This window comes from Polypterus senegalus, chromosome 4 (assembly GCF_016835505.1).
Source record: "Polypterus senegalus isolate Bchr_013 chromosome 4, ASM1683550v1, whole genome shotgun sequence".
Taxonomy (NCBI): domain Eukaryota; kingdom Metazoa; phylum Chordata; class Cladistia; order Polypteriformes; family Polypteridae; genus Polypterus; species Polypterus senegalus.
Genome location: NC_053157.1, coordinates 188,704,544 through 188,726,852, shown reverse-complemented (window position 1 = coordinate 188,726,852; position 22,309 = coordinate 188,704,544). Strand labels below are relative to the sequence as shown.

Genomic DNA, 22,309 nt, shown 5'->3' with positions numbered 1-22,309 from the left:
TTTGGGAAGAAGGAAAAAAAAAAAAAAAAAAGGGGGGTAAACACCACCAATATCTCTTTACAGGCATTTAAATTAAAAAAAAAAAAACAAAAAAACCCAACTTACTATTTTCATTGCACTTACAAAGAAGTTCACTAAAAGGGGGATAAAAATATGGTAAAAGTTCAGTGTAGCACAACAGTTCAAAATTACCCATGTAATTGTTCAACATTTTATACTTTCGAAAAATTAACTTTACGCTTACTAAAATGTTCATAGTCCATCAATGCACCATTAGGAAAACTTATTTTATATATAGCGCAATTGTACTCCTTTTAGGAAGCCACCCCAATAAACCACTGTCCAAACACCATTCTGAAGTACAGTTGCCTTGTTTTAAAAACTACTGTAATTTTCATTTAGAGGCAAATAAAATGATTTTTGTGGACTTTTCAAAGAAAACAGTACAGTCCCTTTGTAAATTTCAATCTTCATTCTTCCATTTCAAAGAATCACAAAAAAAACTTTCCAAAAGTAACACATCTAACTCGCCTGACAAGTGAAAAGGCAGGTGTCCTATTCATCCCCAACATAAAAAGGTCAGAGTAAACAAAATCTTGAATTTTCAACCAAAAATTATGGCAAGACTGCATCACTCTTAATGTCATAATTGCAATAACTAGAAATATGAATATTAGCATTAAATATTTACATGTTAAATGAAAAAGACTGCATATTTAACAGCAACAGAATCGGTCCACTCTTACCATCATCAGAATCTTGTACAGTTAATTGCTTTCCCTCAATCTCGTCCAAGACAGCACTGAGGAGATCTGCTGAATTCCTAGGAGATGATACTACAAAAAAGAACATTATTCCTGATTAATATATTATATTTTCTAGAATATTCCTGGTAGAAAAACCATAATTAAAAAATGACAGCAAGAACTGTCTAATTTATAAAAAAAAAAAAAAAATTCCGCACACACACCAGTCTGGGAGATGCACTTGGGAGGATGGGACACACTTTATTAAATCAGCCCTAAAATGTAATTTTTCAAAATTTGCTACAAAGAGCACTTGTCAGACTTTATCAAATACTCTGACCTCTTATCCCCCACCCACCAACCATCCTACTTTTAAATGACTTGCAAGTCAAATATACAAATTAAAAATTCACCAGTGTCACGCTGGAAAAACATTTCTGCTTAATGAACTTAAGAGTAGTCCTGACACTATGCCCAAGATATGCATATGATGTTTAAATGTTTGTCATTACTAAAAATAAAGAGCATAAAACTTCCTAACAAATAACTTTTTATACCGTACAATTCTGTACTTTGAAATTTTACATGTCCACCCATCTTCAAGGAACCCAGATGCACTAAAACGAAGTCTGAATGTATTCCATTAGAGGAGAATTACAGAATAGATACACTTACTAGATTTGTAGTGTATTGAAAGAAGATAATCAAATGTTGCAAGGCTTGGTGCTAAAAAAAATAAATACATAAATTAAACATGAACACATCAATGCTCATAGTTTGTAATCAACTCCAGGTATCATCAAGAATGGTTAATTTAAACATTTAAACTAAAATACACACATTAAATCAAAAGGATAGGTGGCGATTAATCTGAACCCCTGACTTTGAAGGGGGGTAAAAAAATGTTACTTTCCAAATTCAAAAGATTTTTAGTGACAATACATTACTAATGACAAATAATTATAAATGCACTGCCATGTCATTTTCAACTTCTAAAATGGCAATATTTTCCATCTTACTAAAATAGGATTTTCCATCACTACCAGAGGAGTAAACCCCCCCCCTTGTTAAAATTACTTGGAAAATGCAGGGCAGGAGAACATGCATAATGAACCAAGTTTGGCATTTAACCATTGTAGATAGAGTGGGGGGGATTAGCAGAGCTTTAAAAAGAGGTTATCAAATACCCTATTGACAAACAGCACAAAATGCATGCCTTTCCACAAATGTGCCATAAAGAAGTGTGAAAACTGCCTGAAAGCTTCTGTATTACAGTTCATGAAACAGCTTCAAATACACAATACAGTTAGAGTGGCAGTTTAAATTGGACCGATTCATTTATTAGACTGGAAGGGTCACTGCTTATTAGAGGACTTTTACGTCATGGGCTGAGACTGTGAAACTAAAACTTAACTAGATGAACCAGGACAGCAACAAACGTCAACTTTAACTGGGTGTACAAAAATGGGGAGAGAAAAAAAAAAAAGAAAAAAAAAAAGGGAGGAACAAACTGGGAAATAGCATGCTGTTGTGAAAGAAGATTTAAGGTAAAGCAGCCACCATATACTTACAAATATTGAGTGCTTTCATTTCCTTAACAGTTTGCAGGGAATATACTTTGCTTAGATGACCACACTTTCTCAGGCTCCTCAGAACAGCATTGAAAGTCAAAAGATTAGGCTGTACATTCGAATAACTCATCTGTTTCAGTAATTCCTGAAAATTCAAATCCAATTCTGCGTTAAGGGAGCTCAAGTCTAGAATAATGATGAACTTGAATATTTCAAATATGCATTTACTGTATTCCTTCAAATATAAAAGTATCAAACTAGTTTATCAATTCAATGTGTTATAAACTTCTGCCTTTGAATCCACAATTCTACAAAACCAACCCATGCTCACTACAGGCACTGTGGATAACCCACTTGTTTCTGGGCATCTGTGTGTCTGTCCAGTTGCTTTGTCTGTTATTCCAACATTAGCATTGCTTTTATGAATCCACAACCATATGGCAAACACGTATGCCATGCACAGGTCTTATTCCAGCAGACGGCAAATCACCAACATTTGTAGTAATGCATCACAGCAAATGTTTGTGATGCACTCTCTGCTGGAATGACAAATGCAGTGCATTTTATTAACACCTCTAGCATTGGACTTAAGCGTCAATCAGGCTTTGAAAATAGTGCTAAAAGCGTTGTTCCGAGTGTCACTTTGGCAACCGTATAGACGCGTCTCTCAGAAGTGAGAGACAAGAGGGTTACTTGGGCTATACAAATGCTAACCCCGCATAGCATTTGCCCCATGCGTTGCTCAGGCAACAACATAGTAGGTGTGTCTTACGTAAGCGTCAGGCCAGAGCCTTAACCTCACCAACAGTGCAGACAATGCTTCTTCGATCCTCAAAAAGGCATTTTGTAAGAAATGTTTTTCCGCAATTCAGGTGTTGTATGCACTGGAAAGTGATACAAGCAGTGATGCAGAGGAACCTTTCATTAGCAGTAATGAAGCAAATTTGAAAGAGATTCAGACGAGTATGAAAGTGACATTCACTTTTGGGTTTCTGTTGACCCTGCTTCAACTAAACAAGCACTAGCTCATTTTGATCTTGTGAGGCAGCCAGGAATAAAAAGTGAATGTTGACAGCCAAGGTCCGCTTTACCTAAAATGTTATTTCTTTATTACAACATGATTGAAAGAATTGTTGTTGAGACAAACTGTTATGCTCAAGAGTGTTGGGTAAAACACCTTAGCAGTTTTCTCGTTCAAAGATATACTACAAAAAGACATTAATATATTAACATTATTTACTATTAGTATTGTTACTATATATTTTACACTTCTGAATTTGTACTTGGCGTTTTGCATTTTACAGTAGAAAGATTTAATACATTTTTCAACCCAAAAAATGCAAAATTTGACAAAGAAATTTAATGCTAAGCTGGTTACAAGTATTCAAAATACTTTACAGTAAATGGTGCACTACAAGCACTAATATTAATGTCTATGTTTTACTCAAGACATCAACCTGTTCTGGAAGCACAGCTAGTATCTTAAAACATGGACAGGGCAAAGCTAGGATTTAAACCATAACCTTGGAGACATGCAACCACTCACAACTGAAACCTATCATGAACTTAGCAATTTGTTACTTTTTACATTGACTGCATGTTTTACAAAGTAAGTGAACCCTTCAGAATAACCTGGTTTACTGCATGAATTGGTCATAAACAGTGATCTGATCTTCATCGGAGTCACAGGTACTGATATACACAATGAGCTTAAGCCAATGACACACAAAAAAAAAAATACCCTTTCATGTCAAAAAAAAATACCCTTTCATGTCCTTATTTTACAAATGCATTCAATGTTTGCAGTGGTAGTGGAAAAGGTAAGTGAACCTTGGGATTTAATAACTAGTTGACCCTCCTTTGGCAGCAATGACCTCAACCAGGTGCTTCCTGTAACTGCAGATCAGACCTGCACATCATGCAAGGGGAATTTTAGCCCATTCTTCCCTGCAGAACTACCTTAACTCTTCAATATTCTTTGCTTGTCTTCCGTTTATGGCTCTCTTAAAGAGTCATTCCACAGCATCTCAATAGCCAATGACACACAGAAAAAAAATATTGATGCATTCAATCTGAACCTTGGGATTTAATAACTGACTGGCAGCAATGACCTCAACCAGGTGCTTCCTGTAAAATCAGACCTGCATGCAAGGGAATTTTAAAGTTTATTCTTCTCTTAAAGAGTCATTCCAAGCCACTGTACTGTGGATTCTTCTGAAGCCACTGTACTGTGGATTTGCTGCAATGTTTGGGGTCACTGTCCTGTTGCATTACCCAGCGTCTTCTGAGCTTAAGTAGACTGACAGACACCCTTCACATTATCCTGGAGAATTAGTTGATAAACTTGTGAATTCATTTTCCCCTCAATGAAGGCAAGCTGTCCAGGCCCTGATGCAGCAAAGCAGGCCCAAATCATGATGTTCCCTGCACCATACTTTACTGTAGGGATGATGTTTTGATGTTGATATGCAGTAACCTTTTTACGCCAAATGAAGTTCTGCTTGTTCCTCCCAAACAGTTCAATTTTGGTTTCATCACTCCACAAAACATTTTCCCAGTACCATTGGAGTGTCCAAAGTGCTCTTTCGCAAACTTTAGGTGTTCAGCAATGTTCTTTTTTAATAGCAGTGGCTTCCTTCTTGGTGTCCTGCCATGGACTCCTTTCTTGATCAACGTTTTGCGTATAGTTGACTCATGAACAGAGATGTTAGCCAGCTCCAATGACTTCAAGTCCTTTGCCGTCACTCTATGGTTCTTTACCTCATTGCTGACTTTGCATTGTGCTCTTGAGGTCATCTTGGCAGGGTGTCCACTTCTAGGCAGGGTAGCCACAATACCAAATTGTCTCCATTTATAGACAACTTGCCTAACAGTAGACTGATGAATATCTAATATCTGAGATGACTTTGTAACCCTTTCCAGCCTTATGTAGATTAACAAGTCTTGATCGTAGCTCTTCAGACAGCTCTTTTGTGTGAGGCATGATTTCCATCTGGATGTGCTTCTTGGCAAAAGCTCAAATTTTAATGTTTTTGATCAAAGTAATTCTAGTCCACCCCTCTGAACTCGTTTCATTAAATGGACTCCAGGTGTGCTAAACTCTGACTGCAACGCTTTTTCCAAAATTCAGTTTCAGTTTGAATGATTTATTCAATATGGTCAAACATTCTCTGAAAATCTGTATCTTTAGTTATAGGAGACTGTTTGTTCACTATTGTGACTGGCATGAAGATACGACCATGTTTTATATGGGAATTAGACATATACAGTGGTGTGAAAAACTATTTGCCCCCTTCCTGATTTCTTATTCTTTTGCATGTTTGTCACACAAAATGTTCTGATCATCAAATACATTTAACCATTAGTCAAATATAACACAAGTAAACACAAAATGCAGTTTTTAAAATGATGGTTTTTATTATTTAGGGAGAAAAAAAAAATCCAAACCTACATGGCCCTGTGTGAAAAAGTAATTGCCCCCGAACCTAATAACTGGTTGGGCCACCATTAGCAGCAATAACTGCAATCAAGCTTATATAACTTGCAATGAGTCTTTTACAGCTCTGGAGGAATTTTGGCCCACTCATCTTTGCAGAATTGTTGTAATTCAGCTTTATTTGAGGGTTTTCTAGCATGAACCGCCTTTTTAAGGTCATACCATCTCAATTGGATTCAGGTCAGGACTTTGACTAGGCCACTCCAAAGTCTTCATTTTGTTTTTCTTCAGCCATTCAGAGGTGGATTTGCTGGTGTGTTTTGGGTCATTGTCCTGTTGCAGCACCCAAGATCGCTTCAGCTTGAGTTGACGAACAGATGGCCGGGCATTCTCCTTCAGGATTTTTTGGTAGACAGTAGAATTCATGGCTCCATCTATCACAGCAAGCCTTCCAGGTCCTGAAGCAGCAAAACAACCCCAGACCATCACACTACCACCACCATATTTTACTGTTGGTATGATGTTCTTTTTCTGAAATGCTGTGTTCCTTTTACGCCAGATGTAACGGGACATTTGCCTTCCAAAATTTCAACTTTTGTCTCATCAGTCCACAAGGTATTTTCCCAAAAGCCTTGGCAATCATCGAGATGTTTCTTAGCAAAATTGAGACGAGCCCTAATGTTCTTCTTTTTGCTTAACAGTGGTTTGCGTCTTGGAAATCTGCCATGCAGGCCGTTTTTGCTCAGTCTCTTTCTTATGGTGGAGTCGTGAACACTGACCGTAATTGAGGCAAGTGAGGCCTGCAGTTCTTTAGACGTTGTTCTGGGGTCTTTTGTGACCTCTCGGATGAGTCGTCTCTTCGCTCTTGGGGTAATTTTGAAGGTTCACCACTGTTCCATGTTTTTGCCATTTGTGGATAATGGCTCTCACTGTGGTTCACTGGAGTCCCAAAGCTTTAGAAATGGCTTTATAACCTTTACCAGACTGATAGATCTCAATTACTTCTGTTCTCATTTGTTCCTGAATTTCTTTGGATCTTGGCATGATGTCTAGCTTTTGAGGTGCTTTTGGTCTACTTCTCTGTGTCAGGCAGCTCCTATTTAAGTGATTTCTTGATTGAAACAGATGTGACAGTAATCAGGCCTGGGGGTGGCTACGGAAATTGAACTCAGGTGTGATACACCACAGTTAGGTTATTTTTTAACAAGGGGGCAATTACTTTTCACACAGGGCCATGTAGGTTTGGATTTTTTTCTCCCTAAATAATAAAAACCATCATTTAAAAACTCCATTTTGTGTTTACTTGTGTTATATTTGACTAATGGTTAAATGTATTTGTTGATCAGAAACATTGTGTGACAAACATGCAAAAGAATAAGAAATCAGGAAGGGGGCAAATAGTTTTTTACACCACTGTAGATCATTCCTAGGGGTTCACATGCTTTTTACTTTGCCTGTATACTGTGAATTCAGACAAATGTTAACTCACCTCAATGAGATCCCATTTCTCTGCATATTTTTCTCTTGCTTCAGGCGCTGCAGTGATGAGTGCATTGAAAGTATGTACATCAGCTATGAAACATATTTATATGATTTAGTGCCAAAGATATTGTCCTTATGTCAGAACTACTTTACAAAGTCACCACTGTTCAATTAAATTAAAAATACCCTTTGTTCCAATGACTGACTTGTATAAAAATCATACTTCTACTTGGTAACACCAGACTCAACCCTGCAAGTAATTCTTCTTTAGATTTAACAAACAAAAAACAATGTTCACTAGACTATGCCTTATAAAAAAAAAAAATAAAAACACAGCCTGTATACAGAATCTGAAACCTGTAGTCATTGTATAAATAAGCCCCCAAGGTTATTCAGTTATGTATCTCAGACAGCAACAATACATTAAAAAAAAATTTAGGTACTTACCAGTTAATCGATTGTTCATTAAATCTGTGTAAGTGCTAAATGCTTTTGTGTAAGCACCATACTGTGGAAAATAAAATGGAAAGAAGGGTTAAGGATACATGCAAAGTGTCTTCTCTGAAAAACACAACACCACCACCAAAAAAGGCACAGCTTCAGTGTTACCTTAACCATTCCTCTGATCAAAGCACAAAAGGACCGCTCGTTTCTTTCAGGCATAAGATTGAATATCCTTTCTGCATTGTTATCATCTCTAAAACAAACAGATCAGGAAATGTGTTGTGCTTACATGTAAACCTTATATCTGTTAAACTGCAAAGATTTAGTATTCATACAAGTTACCGTATATTGCCCTCCATATAACAAGTTTAAAACTTCATGAAACACACACACACTCACACACTCAAAATACAGGGTGAGGAAAAAAAAAAAAAAAAAATGGATTATAGTTTTAATCTTCAGTAATGTTAGCAAGCGAGAAAGTTCTCAACTCATATTTAAAATGTAAGATTTTTCTTTGTTACTGTATGACATTTCCTCTAACAAACTGTACAACAAAAAAAATTGCGTTTATTACAACAAATTTCAAAAAAAGATAGTGGGACAAAATGTTCCTATTCTATCCTTATCATTAACCACGAATGCAACTATCACATCATCATCTTCATGAAACAAGCAGAACTCAATTAACACAGGCTATACAAACAGCAAATGCATTTGTGGGTAAACGTGCCTGGTTTAAAATAAAACACTGTTCTAAGTTGCACAATGCTGGCCCATCAGACCCCAGAATTTACTAGAACTTGATAAAGCATGGAATTCTCACCTCCAGGTGAAACCCAACAACTCTGAACCCCTGCGTGTCCATGGTTTTCTTTTCTTCTGATGTTCTTGAGGGTCTTCTTCCTCAATAAGTAAAAATCAAAAGTAACTTAGAAATTGACAAAGATAAGTGCATGCTTTGGCTAGTTCCATTAATGTCTGGCTCAGATCATTGCAATTATATGCAAATACTTTCTCAGTTAGCCCGCCACATGCTTAGCTAAACCAAGATAAAGCATTTACACTCAGCCCTCATATACAGCTGGGTCTCATACCCCTGTGCAAATCATCATAGCCATTACCAAACACATGCGACAATACAACATTCTCAAATGCAATAGGGTCACAGGGAGTCAAAGCCTAAACCAGAATCACTGGGTACAAGACAGAAACTAGATGTAGACAGTGTTCCTATGCATCACGGCGAGCAAAAACAAAACCAATTCCAGTTTATTGCAGCAATAGGAGACACAACCTGGTGGTAACAAGTATTTGAAATTCAAAACAATAAAGCAGCTTAGAATTTAGATGTGATTCAGCTGGCCTTTTCTTGTAGTTAATTATTCAAAAAAATTAAATCACATATACATATACACACACATATGTGTATATATTATATAGAGAAACATTTAACTTGCTGACAGCTAGGCCACAGCATTGAAGTATAAAGTTTTTTAACCATACAAAAGCTTTGGATGGGAGTTTACACAGCACATAAACCAGTCAATGCTCCTGGGTTTTCTTAATTAGTTAGGTCCATAAATATTTGGACAGAGACTTTTTTCTAATTTTGGTTCTGTACATTACCACAATGAATTTTAAATGAAACAACTCAGATGCAGTTGAAGTGCAGACTTTCAGCTTTAATTCAGTGAATTGAACAAAACGATTGCATAAAACTGTGAGGCAACTGAAGCATTTTTTTTTTAACACAATCCCTTCATTTCAGGGGCTCAAAAGTAATTGGACAATTGACTCAAAGGCTATTTCATGGGCAGGTGTGATCAAGTCCATCGTTATGTCATTATCAATTAAGCAGATAAAAGGCCTGAGTTGATCTGAGGTGTGGTGCTTGCATGTGGAAGATTTTGCTGTGAACAGACAACATGCGGTCAAAGAAGCTCTCCATGCAGGTGAAAGAATCCATCCTTAAGCTGCGAAAACAGAAAAAAACCCATCCGAGAAATTGCTACAATATTATAAGTGGCAAAATCTACAGTTTGGTACATCCTGAGAAAGAAAGCAAGCACTGGTGAACTCAGCAACGCAAAAAGACCTGGATGACCACGGAAGACAACAATGGTGGATGATCACAGAATCATTTCCATGGTGAAGAGAAACCCCTTCACAACAGCCAACCAAGTGAACAACACTCTCCAGGAGGTAGGCATATTGATATCCAAGTCTACCATAAAGAGAAGACTGCATGAAAATAAATACAGAGGGTGCACTGCAAGGTGCAAGCCACTCATAAGCCTCAAGAAAAGGCAGGCTAGATTGGACTTTGCTAAAGAACATCTAAAAAAGCCAGCACAGTTCTGGAAAAACATTCTTTGGACAGATGAAACCAAGATCAACCTCTACCAGAATGATGGGAAGAAAAAAAAAAAAAAAAGTATGGAGAAGGTGTGGAACAGCTCATTATCCAAAGCACTGTGTTTTACAGATGCTGTGGTATGGAGGCAGTGTGATGGCTTGGGCGTGCATGGCTGCCAGTGGCACTGGGACACTAGTGTTTATTGATGATGCGACACAGGACAGAAGTAACCAAATTAATTCTGAGGTGTTCAGAGACATACTGTCTGCTTAAATCCAGCTAAATGCAGTCAAAATGATTAGGCGGCGTTTCATGATACAGATGGACAATGACCCAAAACATACAGCCAAAGCAACCCAGGAGTTTATTAAAGCAAAGAAGTGGAAAATTCTTGAATGGCCAAGTCAGTCACCTGATCTTATCCCAACTGAGCATGCATTTCACTTGTTGAAGACTAAACTTCGGACAGAAAGGCCCACAAAAACAGCAACTGAAAGCCACTGCAGTAAAGGCCTGGCAGAGCATTAAAAAGGAGGAAACCCGGCATCTGGTGATGTCCACGAGTTCAAGACTTCAGGCTGTTGTTGCCAGCAAAGGGTTTTCAACCATGTATTAGAAATTTGGACAACCTGTTTACTCTGTGTACCAATGACACAAATATGAAGTACACTGTATAAAGAGGGGTCTGTAAAGACAGTGAAGTCCTTACTTTCAGGTTTGATAATGTGTTTTGGACTGGTCAACAGTATTTGGGCACCCGATACCGTGCAGTATCTGTTACAATTAGTATTTTAAAGAAAAAAATGGTAACAGTAAACTGATATTTACTGTTAAATGTTAAAGAAACTACAAGTATTGTGTAAAAGGGTATCTTTTGGTTTACAGAAAGGTCAAATTTCCATTACCTAGGTTAACTTAACATACCACTTCAGAGTCTTTTGGAGCAGGTTCATTTTCTTGAGCAGGCTCTCTGTCTCCATAGAAGCAAATTAAGTCTAGAAGGTTGTTAGTAGATTCAAGAGAGACTGGTTTACCTGAAGAACACCACAATGGAACAGAAAATAAATCTAATCAATTATTTGTCTATGTACATACAATTTAGATGGAACATTCTAATATTTTCTGAAAAATTAGAGGATGTATAATCTTAGCTAAAGAAATATGGAACAGACTTTAAAAATGCAGTTTAAAAAGCCAACAAACATGTACCGTTTAGACATTAGACATCGTGAATTAGACATTTTATATCAGATTTTAAGTAAATGACAAAGTATAAAGAAATAAAAGCAACAATAAAAGAAAATGTTCTACCTAACCTATAAACATAGGGCATACATCACTTGGAGGAATGAGGCCACACTGATTTTAAAAAAAATCCCCCCCGAAATGATTATTTTGCCAATATCTATCCATCCATCCATCCACCCTCCCTCTTCTGCTTATCCGAGGTTGGGTCGCAGAGGCAGCAGCTTGAGCAGAGATGCCCAGACTTCTCCCCGGCCAATTCTTCTAGCTCTTTCAGGGAAATCCCGAGGCGTTCCCAGGGCAGCCGGGAGACATAGTCCCTCCAGTGTGTCCTGGGTCTTCCCCGGGGCCTCCTCCCAGTTGGACGTGCCTGGAACACCTCGCCAGGGAGGCATCCTGATCAGATGCCAGAGCCAACTCATTTGACTCCTCTCAATGCGGAGGAGCAGTGGCTCTACTCTAAGCCCCTCTCAGAGGACTGAGCTTCTCTTCTCATCTTTAAGGGAAAGCCCAGACACCCTGCAGAGTAAACTCATTTCAGCCGCTTGTATTCGATGTACTCGTTCCGTTGGTCACTACCCATAGCTCATGACCATAGGCGAGGATAGGAACGTAGATCGACTGGTAAATTGAGAACTTTGCCTTACGGCTCAGCTCCTTTTTCACCACAACAGACCGATGCAGATCCCGCATCACTGCGGACGCCGCACCGATCCACCCGTCGATCCCACGCTCCATTCTTCCCTCACTCATGAGCAAGACCCCCGAGATACCTGAACTCCTCCACTTGAGGCAGGATCTTGCTCCCAACCCTGAGAGGGCACTCCACCTTTTTCCGGCCAAGGACCATGGTCTCTGATTTGGAGGGGCCGATTCCCATCCCAGACACTTCACACTCAGCTGTGAACAGATTCAGAGAGAGCTGAAGATCACGGCCTGATGAAGCAAACAGGACAACAACTGCATAAAGCAGTGACCCAATCCTGAGTCCACCAATCCAGACCCCCTCAACGCCCTGGCTGTGCCTAGAAATTCTGTCCATAAAAGTTATGAACAGAATCGGTGACAAAGGGCAGCCTTGGCAGAGTCCAACTCTCATTGGAAACGGGCTCAAATTACGGCAATACGGACCAAGATCTGACACTGGTTGTACAGGGACCGAACAGCTCTTATCAGGGGGTCCGGTACCGCATACTCCCGGAGCACCCCCCACATGATTCCCCGAGGGACACAGTCAAATGCTCTTTTCCAAGTCCACAAAACACATATAGACTGGTTGGGCAAACTCCCATGCACCCTCCAGCTGCTAAGGGTGTTGAGCTGGTCCACTGATCCGCGACCAGGATGAAAACCACACAGTTCCTTCCGAATCCAAGGTTCGACTATCCGACGGATCCTCCTCTCCAAAACCCCCCAATAGACTTTTCCAGGGAGGCTGAAGAGTGTGATCCCTCTGTAATTGGAACAAACCCTCTGGTCCCCCCTTCTTAAAGAACTCCTCGAACCGCCACCTTATCGTGGTGGCCAGGCCTGGAGTTGGGGCTCGATGGCGAGCGCCTGGTGACCAGGCCTGCACGCATGGGGCTCGGCCGGGCACAGCCCGAAGAGGCAACATGGGTCCCCCTTCCCATGGGCTCACCACCTGTAGGAGGGCCCAAGGAGGTCGGGTGCAGTGCGAGTTGAGTGGGGGCGTAAGGCGGGGAACTTGGCAGTTCAATCCTTGGCTACAGAAGCTGGCTCTTGGGACGTGGAATGTCATCTCTCTGAAGGGGAAGGAACCTGAGCTAGTGCACGAGGTTGGGAGATTCCGGCTGGATATAGTCGGGCTCACTTCAACGCACAGCTTGGACTCTGGAACCAATCTCCTTGAGAGAGGCTGGACTCTCTACCACTCTGGAGTTGCCCCCGGTGAGAGGCGCCGAGCGGGTGTGGGCATACTTATTGCCCCCTGACTTGGACCCTGTTCATTGGGGTTTACCCCGGTGGATGAGAGGGTAGCCTCCCTCCGCCTTCAGGTGGCGGGGGGGTTTGGGTTTCAGGTCCTAACTGTTTATGCGTGCCAAACAGCAGTTTGGAGTGCCCACCCTTTTTGGTGTCCCTGGAGGGGTTGCTAGAGGGCATACCTTCTGGGGACTCCCTCGTACTGCTGGGAGACTTCAATGCTCACGTGGGCAATGACAGCGAGACCTGCATCCCCGATCTTTGTTTTGTTATTGTTATTTTGCCAAGATCACTAGCTCTATATACTTTGGATTACAGTCAACTACTTTTAATCATGGTCTTTATTAATCAAAACTCAACAGACAACGTGGCAGCATAAGCAAATGGCAAAAAAAAAAAAAAAAAAAAAACAAACAACTTACCCGCTTGCAACAACTGATCAAAAATATCCACTGCATCTTTCACCTTACGTAATTGAATTCTCTCTGCCAATGCAGCCTCACTGATATCATTAATCTGAGGTTCGGATGTTATTGGCATCAAACACTGTGGGTGGGGAGGCAGGGAGGGAAAGAGTTTTAAAATGAACATTCACTCACACACACACACAGTTGGCAATACACATTGTTGGAAAAAGTTGCTATTTGTGAAGAAACAAAGGATTTATTGTTTGGAACAATTGTTCAACTAGAAAATAGGGGAAAAATGAGAAGCAGAGGTATTATGATAATGCACACATTTCACAACAAGAATCTCAATTTTAGGTGTATGAAATGATGCATTTAGTTCTCATTATTGATATGAAAAATAATGTAATCATAAGTTTTTAAATTAAAATCACCTTGAATTTTACATACCATCACACACACAAAAAAACAAGCACAACAGTAAAATTTGGTTAGTGCTGAGATGGTTGCTCTTGTAATTAATCGTTTCAGAAATTAGAATTCCTTGTAAATTGTGTGCATATAAACCAGTACAAGCTCCGGCACACTGTGATCATGTACACCAACTGAAGTACAACACTGAACAATCAATACAAGAGCATGTTTACATTCATCTGTGTTCTTAGGGTGGGTAGAGCAAGGCAGAAATCAATGTCAGGAAGAGGTCTCTTGTTGTGTTTAATCAATGCAAGGGAATATTGTTAGTCTTTTATTGTACGTTTAAACTGAAACTTGCTGTGTGTTTTTATTTTTATGTTTGCACTAAACTAATAGGAAAATAATTTCAAAAAACCAAAAAGTATCAGAGGAGTAAGATCTGCAATCTGCACTTTGTGATTATCAGTGAATGTTACATTTTGAAATTTTAGACATCCGATTTTTGTACACCAATAAAACCAGCTGCATATTTGTTTGTTTGTGGAGTATTTAAAAACACACAACTACATATTTAAATGCACTTTTGGATGACTGAACAGTTTCATTGTAAAACTGTATTTTAAGCTCAAATTGTTATATTATCAACAATGGCAACAAGACTAGGGCATGAAGCATCTGGATGGGACACAAGTCTACCGCAGGGTATAAGCACTAACAGATTAACGAAAGTCTGTAAAAAACATTTTGGGCACTTGAAAGAAACCAAAAGCACCTAGGTAAAATCCATACAATGTGACTAAACAGGACAGTTCACCAAAAATCACTAAATTATTTCAGAAAACATTCTGAAGTTATACTTACTGGAATGTGGGGTTCAGCATAATCTCTCTGGAAAAACCTGGGATTAGTATTAATAATGTATTTGGCTGCATTTCTACCAGATTCTTGAGATAGTGAAAATAATTTCTGGATAGGAAATTGGACACAAAAAAATAGTTTGCGTTAACACATTTTTTTCCCCCTTCATATTTCATAATGATGCAATATCATCAAGAGAAAACCAAGACCCAAAATGTACTAAGTAATTAAAACTTAGTTACTCACAAATTCTAAAGATGTTTTTGGAGTAAGATAAGGGTCATCTTGGAACATATAGTGAGCAGATGTTGGATCCTATAAAGTTGAAGGGGGGGGGAGAGAAATGAACAAATGAAGATCAAATTGCATGTTTTCACTAAAAAGAATGTAAATTATTTTATCAGTAATATGTGAGGATTCTGCACCTAGGTCTAGGCTCCAGCAACAATATATTAAGAATATGTTACTTTAGGCTCATATTTCTTAATGAGAACTTCAATTTAACCAAATGGTCCAGACAGATGAAACTGCCAGCAGACATAATGTCTGCATAAAAGACAAGACAGGTAATGACAGGCAGCATACTGCTGGCCTTACAAAAAGATGTACCAGACACCTCCTAGATGCAGGACCCTGCTGTAGGACAGTGCAGCTGCTGTGACCAAAACTATTCTGTTGAAAGTGAATACGTAGTGCTGCCTTGCCCTACTTCTCACCTGACCTTAACCCTACAGGGATCTTTAGGTTGCCCTTGATCACAACTGCTGCATTCATGGTCAGGAACATTGTCTTGAATAGGACAATACGGCACAGTTAAAGAGAGTCTCACTGGCTTTGAGCGTCAAGCCAGGGCAGATTGTCAAACAGTGGTTGGTGCAACAGGTTGTCATTTGAGAAAGAAAAAGCAACTGTAACAATTAAAATTCATTGATAAAAAAACACACAAGCAGGAAGAATTGAATTGTTATGTTCATCAATTTTCATGTTTGTTATTTTAGCAGTAAAGGTTGCAATTTCAGTCAATTTTCTTATCCTCTTTCTATCAGTGTATGTAAAGCCACATTCACATAGCACTAGTATATAATGGGAGGAGGATTTTAATAAAATGACAAGAGCATTTAGCTTTCTAGGTAGTCGGATTCCAAATATTCCGCTTTTGTAAATTAGATGATATCCTGCTTTTGAGACATTAATGCATTTCAAATCCACATTTTTGACTATAATCACTGCTGCCCCAATTGATCTAAAATATTCAGAAAATAAAAAATGCAGTTTATGCAGATGCAAAAGACACATCTTAGGTTCAGGGAACAATGGCAAGAGGTTAATGCTTAGAGTAAACATTAACCAACATCACTTAAAAACTTACTCTGCACTTAGTCTATTTTTACAGTAAACATGTAAGGAATTATTCTCTTGATCCTAAAAGGTAACCATAAGTCGAGATAAAGGGCAAATGCAAAATATATTTCAAGACAAGAGACTGAGAAAGAATTCTTACCCTATTACATGTACCAGCAAGAGCTTGCAAAACAGCCAATTTATCCCTAGGAAAGAAAGTTTCATTTATAACACCAATTAATAAATAGTTTAGAAATAAATCAGCTACATCAATGTTAAACTTACCAGCTTTTCTTTTTTGGTACAATGATTTCTTCCAAATCTACAAAAGAGAACATCACATACACAGGTTACTAAAATGTTCCAGAAATCATAAAACAATAAACTGATGTAATACATTTTAAAAACCTTGAGGTATATACACCACCAAATCTCAGAATATTTTAAATAGAAATGCAATATACTTCTCTGCCACTTTTACAATTCATGCTGCTTGTAATTAGTTGTATAAAGCTTTAACTGTCTTGATAATTTTGTATTGATACATATACTGACTTATCCAATATTCATTCTCAAAACCTTTTTGCCCATTAATTGAAGTTGAGCAGGAATAAGATGGAGAAAACATACTGTATGTAGTGAGAAGTAATCAGAAACCGATGCAAATGGATGGCTAGGTAAAGTTTCACATTGAAATTCTCTCTCTTGCTTTGAATGTGACAAACAGTATTAACTATGACACTTAAACAGTATTAGGAAAATTTTGGTGGGTACCCATGAATTGTCATTTTTGACACCTTTTTGAAAAGCACAGTGTTACAATTCCTGCATCATCATTTTGTGACACTTTTTGTAAGTTCTTTTAAAATAAATATGCACTCTGAAAATAGGCAGCAAGAAAACATTTAGTTGTTATGGTGATGAAATGAGAAAAAAAAATTCACATACCTCCGTTTGTAGACTCTGGTATTGGGCAGCGACATAATGAGGCACTGAGGGAATAGTTCCTGGGGAAAAAAAAAATAAATTGCTGGACATTTTCATAACAGACTAACATATTTAGTAACAAAAACATGGGGAATGGGAGTATCTTAACTATAAAAACTTGTTCCCCCTCACAAATAGTGTGGTCCAGGTTTGAAAGGGGTTGGTGGGCAACATTTTAAACAGTATATGAAATTTATACTTGCTTTCATGCAAAAGTACCAGATATTTAAAGGGAAAAAAATGACATCCCATCAACACATTAGGTATGTCCCTTTAATTCCACAGCTGACAAGCAAGTAGAAATGCAGAGGACTTGAATGGTACAAACCCCTACAACACCCCTAACATTTCAGATAATTTCTAATAAATGTCCCCTCACTAGAGGTAATCAGATTCTTTAAGTGGGCACTACTAAAATTATATCGAATTCTTTTCTTCCAGCTTTAACTTGTTTACTAGAGTCTCAAAATTTCAGGTTAGGCCTTGCATTGATTATATTTCTTATCAATCTGCTTGAAAGATTTGTTGAGTTTCCAGCTGTAAACCATACAATCAAATGTATTACCTTATTATGCCATGTAAACAATGTTCACTTATGGTGCGGACAAAATTGATAAGCTGCATTTTTTTGATTTTGGAAATGGAGCCACCAGCTTAGCCTTGTATGTTTTATAAGGGGAAAAAAAATTATTCCTCATTCATTCTTTGTGTGCAACATTCACCCTGTTAAAATGATGCACCAGGATATCACCACAAAAAATCAGCTGCAGTCCAAAATGAACACTACCCTGAAAGGGAAGGAAAAGACAACTTGGAAGTACAGTGATCCCTCACTATATCAGGCTTCGACTTTCACAGCTTCACTCTAGCGCAGACTTTAAATGTAAGCATATCTAAATAAATCACAGATTTTTCGCTGGTTCACGGATTTCTGCTGACAAAGGGTGTTTTCATTTATGGTACATGATACGGACACTCCTCTAAAAAAATGCTGAAAGAATACCTTCACATTGCTCCCTTCCTTGCAGCTGCTTTCTCCGGTGGTGCTTTGCATACTTAAAAGCCCGAACAGCCCTATTGATTTTTGATGGTTTGCTTTTGCTTCTGTCTCTCTCTCTCAGACATTCTCTGCTCCTGACGCACACTCCTTTGAAGAGGAAGAAATGTTTGCATTCTTTTAATTGTGGGACTGAACGGTCATCTCTGTCTTGTCATGGAGCACAGTTTAAACTTTTGACTAAAGGGTGTTATTTCACGTCCAGAGGGCTCTAATAATGTTCAAAAACTTATTTAGGTCATAAACAGGTTTTCTATGCTCCAACTGCAAAAATATTCGATTTATAAATAAAGAATCCTACTTTGTGGAAATTCATTTATCGCAGTAGAGTCTGGAATGAATTAACCACGATAAACGAGGGTTTACTGTATTCCGAAAATGCTCCAAACACGGATCTTTAAAGTCAGTGAACATTACTTTATAAAATTAGGGCATTCAAGAAATGCAAGAATTTGATCAGCAGTATTAACAAAATGGCTGTCAACTGATGGGACACAACCTTCAATCAATTCTGCTGCGCAGCATATAGCCAAGAATGAAGAAACCCAACCAATTCATCAACCTTGGGGGGTGGGGGTGTTGGGTATATAATGCATCTATACCCAAAATACAGTATATGGTGCTAATGATTTGGAAGAAAGTAGGATGAGAAAAAAAAAAAAGGGTGTGCGCAGGATGGCTAGAGATTGATTATCTATACTAATAAAAGGCAAAGCCCTCACTCACTCACTCACTGACTCATCACTAATTCTCCAACTTGCCGTGTAGGTAGAAGGCTGAAATTTGGCAGGCTTATTCCTTACAGCTTACTTACAAAAGTTGGGCAGGTTTCATTTCGAAATTCTACGCATAAGGGTCATAACTGGAAGCTATTTTTCCCCATATAATGTAATGGAGTCTTGAGTTGGAGATGGCCGTGGGGGGCGGAGTTTCGTGTGACATCATCACACCTCCTACGCAAGTACGTAGAGAACAAGGAAGAACTCCAAGCACAAAACGCCATTTCACAATTGAGAAGGCAGAAAAACATTATGAAGCAAATGATGCATACAAGCATATTCATAAGTACAGCTACTGCGGAAACAAAGCACGGCGTGAACCGTAAGTTTATATTAAATTAAGTTCATAGACAGGCTGCCACTAGCGTTTGTAATTTAGTGCCTGCCCATATAAGGCCGTCCGTCAGCGGCAATCCAATACAAACACTGCCGGTAAATGTTCACGGGTGAAGGACTGTACTTATGCAGAGGAAGATGAGATGGTCAGGGTGGTGTTTGGCACAAACTCAGCGAAACTGCCAGAGAAACTTTTAAGTGCCGGGTCTTAGCTGACATTACGAGATGGCACCAGTACAGCTGGGAACCTTCGATGCAAGAACACCAAGCGGCTCACGTGAACTGACGCAGTGCACAGACAAAAAGCAACAGTTCCAAAGAGTGCTGAACAAAAACCGAATTACACAATTGAGAAGGCAGCAAAAATATGAAGCGCCTTATACATACAATCATATTCATAAGTGCAGCTACTGCGGAAACAAAGCACACGGTGGAAAAAGTGAATGTCCTGCTAAAGGAAGACAGTGTAAAAAAAAAACCCGTGCATGCAGTTTGTCACATCACAGATAAAAAGGAAGACGAGCTGTTTATTGATGCAGTAAGGAACTAATCGATGAATGAAACCTCTTATCTTTACAACGATTGACAAACACGGAATGTAACTTGAACACATCCTACAAATACGAGCCTGATTGAAAGAAATAATGATAATCAAATCCTTGATGACAGCAACATTCAAAACACTCACAAAACAATTACTGTATATTGACAATCATGTTACGTTATTTTAAAAATGTTCCCTTTTCTTTTTCATTACTTCTCCACTGCGGTACACGGGTGTGTGTGTGTGTGTATGTATATATATATATATATATATATATATATATATATATATATATATATATATATATATATATATACCCCGATCTACAATACATACTTTAGCATAGACAAGCCACACGCTGTGGCGCAATTGTAGAGTCTTCGCCTCTAACGCCGACATTCGAGGTTTGATTCCCGAGAGGGGGTGTACTGACTATGTACGCGCGCTACCCGATTCATTTTACCTTCGCATCTCCTTGGTTTGGGACGTATGAAAAAATATTAGGTTAACGCAGAATCATGTTACGTTATTTTGAAAATGTTCCCTTTCTTAGCACAAGCACAGCTGAGAAGCTTCGATGCATGTACTCCATAACGCGTTAAAAAAATAACGCATTTAATCACAGTTTCAATTCCAAGCAAACGGGAACTTTTGTCAATGCATGATTTCCTGGTACATCCATTACACTGATGCACACATCACAGCTACAAAAATGTTAGAGTCGGAATAAAGCGCGTTCCTACGACTGATCATTTCGACTACCCGAGCGAAGCCTTGATAAAAGCATAAAAAAAAACATTTGCGATTTGGGGCAAATTTACGTGTGCGATTACATACGATTAATCAAGATTAATTCTTAAACAGCCTCTAATTATATATATATATATATATATATATATATATGCAATGTAACCATTCCATTTTTAAGGCTAGACTGGTAACAAAAGATTCAACTTAAACCAGTTTCCGAAATCCAAAACTCGAAAAACACAAAGCTGCTGAACGGTACGAGTCGTTAACAAAATCCTTCCCTTAGGACCGGTCTTACTTTATTTTTTTTTATTAAATAAACGCAGTTCTCCGCACTATTTAATTACATTTTTTAAAGGCTAAGATTACCTAGCAAATCACCTTGAACTATTCGGGCAAGTATGCGGTATTTTATGATATAACTAAAAAAATAATTTCATACTTACAGTTTACTTAAAAAAAAATTATCAGAAATAACGTTACCTTAATAATTGTTGTTTCTGAATACTGCACAACAAAAACCTCTTCGCCAAAACATTTATTTGAAATCTCATGCTACTTGTGCAGGCCGCCATGGTTTCATAGGCCCGCATGGAATGCTGGGTAGGCACATACCATCTATTCGATCGGGGTAGTGCAGTTGTTTGTTTTACTTAAAGTCTGCTCAACTTAACCTTTAGCTAAATGAGTAGTTAAAACTAGAAAAGAGTTAACGGAACAAAAAGTATACCGTAAAGTTCGTTTCAATAAATAATGATCTTCCACCATTAGTAGTACTAATGGTTAGTGAAAATAATCGAATGGTTTCTTCCTTTAAAAGAGGTAAAACGCCACCTCTGTCGGTTATTTTATATAGTATTTTGAAATAAATAAATTGTAGTTTTCTTTTATGTGTTTAAGGCATAAGAACCACCCTTTTTTTAAAAACGTATAAGCTTTTGTAAATTTTGGAATTTAGTACTTTTGAACAAATATGATTGCTCTTTGACACATTACGTAGGTTGGCTTATACTATAATCTCAATGGCTAGAGTGGTAAATTATTGGTTCGTTTAAAAATCAGTTTGTTAATATTAAATATTTGCCATAAGTTTCAAAAATCGAACTGAGGCAATAAATTCGTGTAACTAAAATTAGCTAAATATTTTGCTGCTTTCATACAGGAGGAACCCACCCCCTTGAAGAAAGTGGACTGGCTTCAATTTTGTGCACATGCGCAGATTTTCTTGCTGCGCACCACGTGGGTAAATTAAACGTGTTGATTCTGTTTATAGTTTTGAACAGTTTAGGAGAACCTTGAAGCTGAATTTGTCTGTGCAATATGTTGTTTAACAAAGATAACCCGTGGAGACGGCTCGAAGGAGTATCATTTGGTATATATTCGGCTAATGAGATAAGGTAAGCTGTATGCATATACTGATGCAAACTACTTGGTTTTTATGGTCAGAAGAGTTTTGGGAACCTTCTCGGTATGAATGCGCGAATGGCATATTATAGTATCGAGTGTATATACTGTCTTAGCTGCAACATTTTGTGAATAAAACAAATTATACACAACAACATGTTGGCAAGTATTGTTTACTGAAACGTTCGACATGTTTGTGCTTTAT

General features: G+C 38.3%; 2 protein-coding genes and 1 non-coding gene across 4 annotated transcripts in view; 1 reads left to right on the top strand and 2 right to left on the bottom strand.

The window, feature by feature from the left end:
• Nucleotides 1-21,462, bottom strand: part of ptcd3 (pentatricopeptide repeat domain 3) — a 31,843-nt gene extending 10,381 nt beyond the window's left edge. The window contains exons 1-16 of the mRNA XM_039751791.1: nt 21,184-21,462; nt 17,196-17,254; nt 16,533-16,569; nt 16,408-16,453; nt 15,153-15,221; nt 14,910-15,014; nt 13,647-13,770; nt 10,963-11,072; nt 8,506-8,585; nt 7,845-7,932; nt 7,683-7,743; nt 7,243-7,325; nt 2,318-2,462; nt 1,422-1,472; nt 747-836; nt 106-134 (exon numbers count right to left, since the gene is read on the bottom strand). Of these exons, the coding sequence (XP_039607725.1) occupies nt 106-134; nt 747-836; nt 1,422-1,472; nt 2,318-2,462; nt 7,243-7,325; nt 7,683-7,743; nt 7,845-7,932; nt 8,506-8,585; nt 10,963-11,072; nt 13,647-13,770; nt 14,910-15,014; nt 15,153-15,221; nt 16,408-16,453; nt 16,533-16,569; nt 17,196-17,254; nt 21,184-21,293 (1,287 nt within the window). The 5' untranslated portion in view covers nt 21,294-21,462. The remainder of the gene's footprint in view (nt 1-105; nt 135-746; nt 837-1,421; nt 1,473-2,317; nt 2,463-7,242; nt 7,326-7,682; nt 7,744-7,844; nt 7,933-8,505; nt 8,586-10,962; nt 11,073-13,646; nt 13,771-14,909; nt 15,015-15,152; nt 15,222-16,407; nt 16,454-16,532; nt 16,570-17,195; nt 17,255-21,183) is intronic.
• Nucleotides 8,661-8,800, bottom strand: LOC120529192. The gene has a single exon (XR_005633698.1). It is a non-coding gene; the product is annotated as a small nucleolar RNA SNORD94 (small nucleolar RNA).
• A 288-nt stretch (nt 21,463-21,750) lies between the features above and the next one.
• Nucleotides 21,751-22,309, top strand: part of polr1a (RNA polymerase I subunit A) — a 105,201-nt gene continuing 104,642 nt past the window's right edge. For both annotated transcript variants that reach the window (XM_039751787.1, XM_039751786.1), the window contains exon 1: nt 21,751-22,097. In XM_039751787.1, coding sequence (XP_039607721.1) covers nt 22,021-22,097 — 77 coding nt within the window. In that variant the 5' untranslated portion in view covers nt 21,751-22,020. The remainder of the gene's footprint in view (nt 22,098-22,309) is intronic.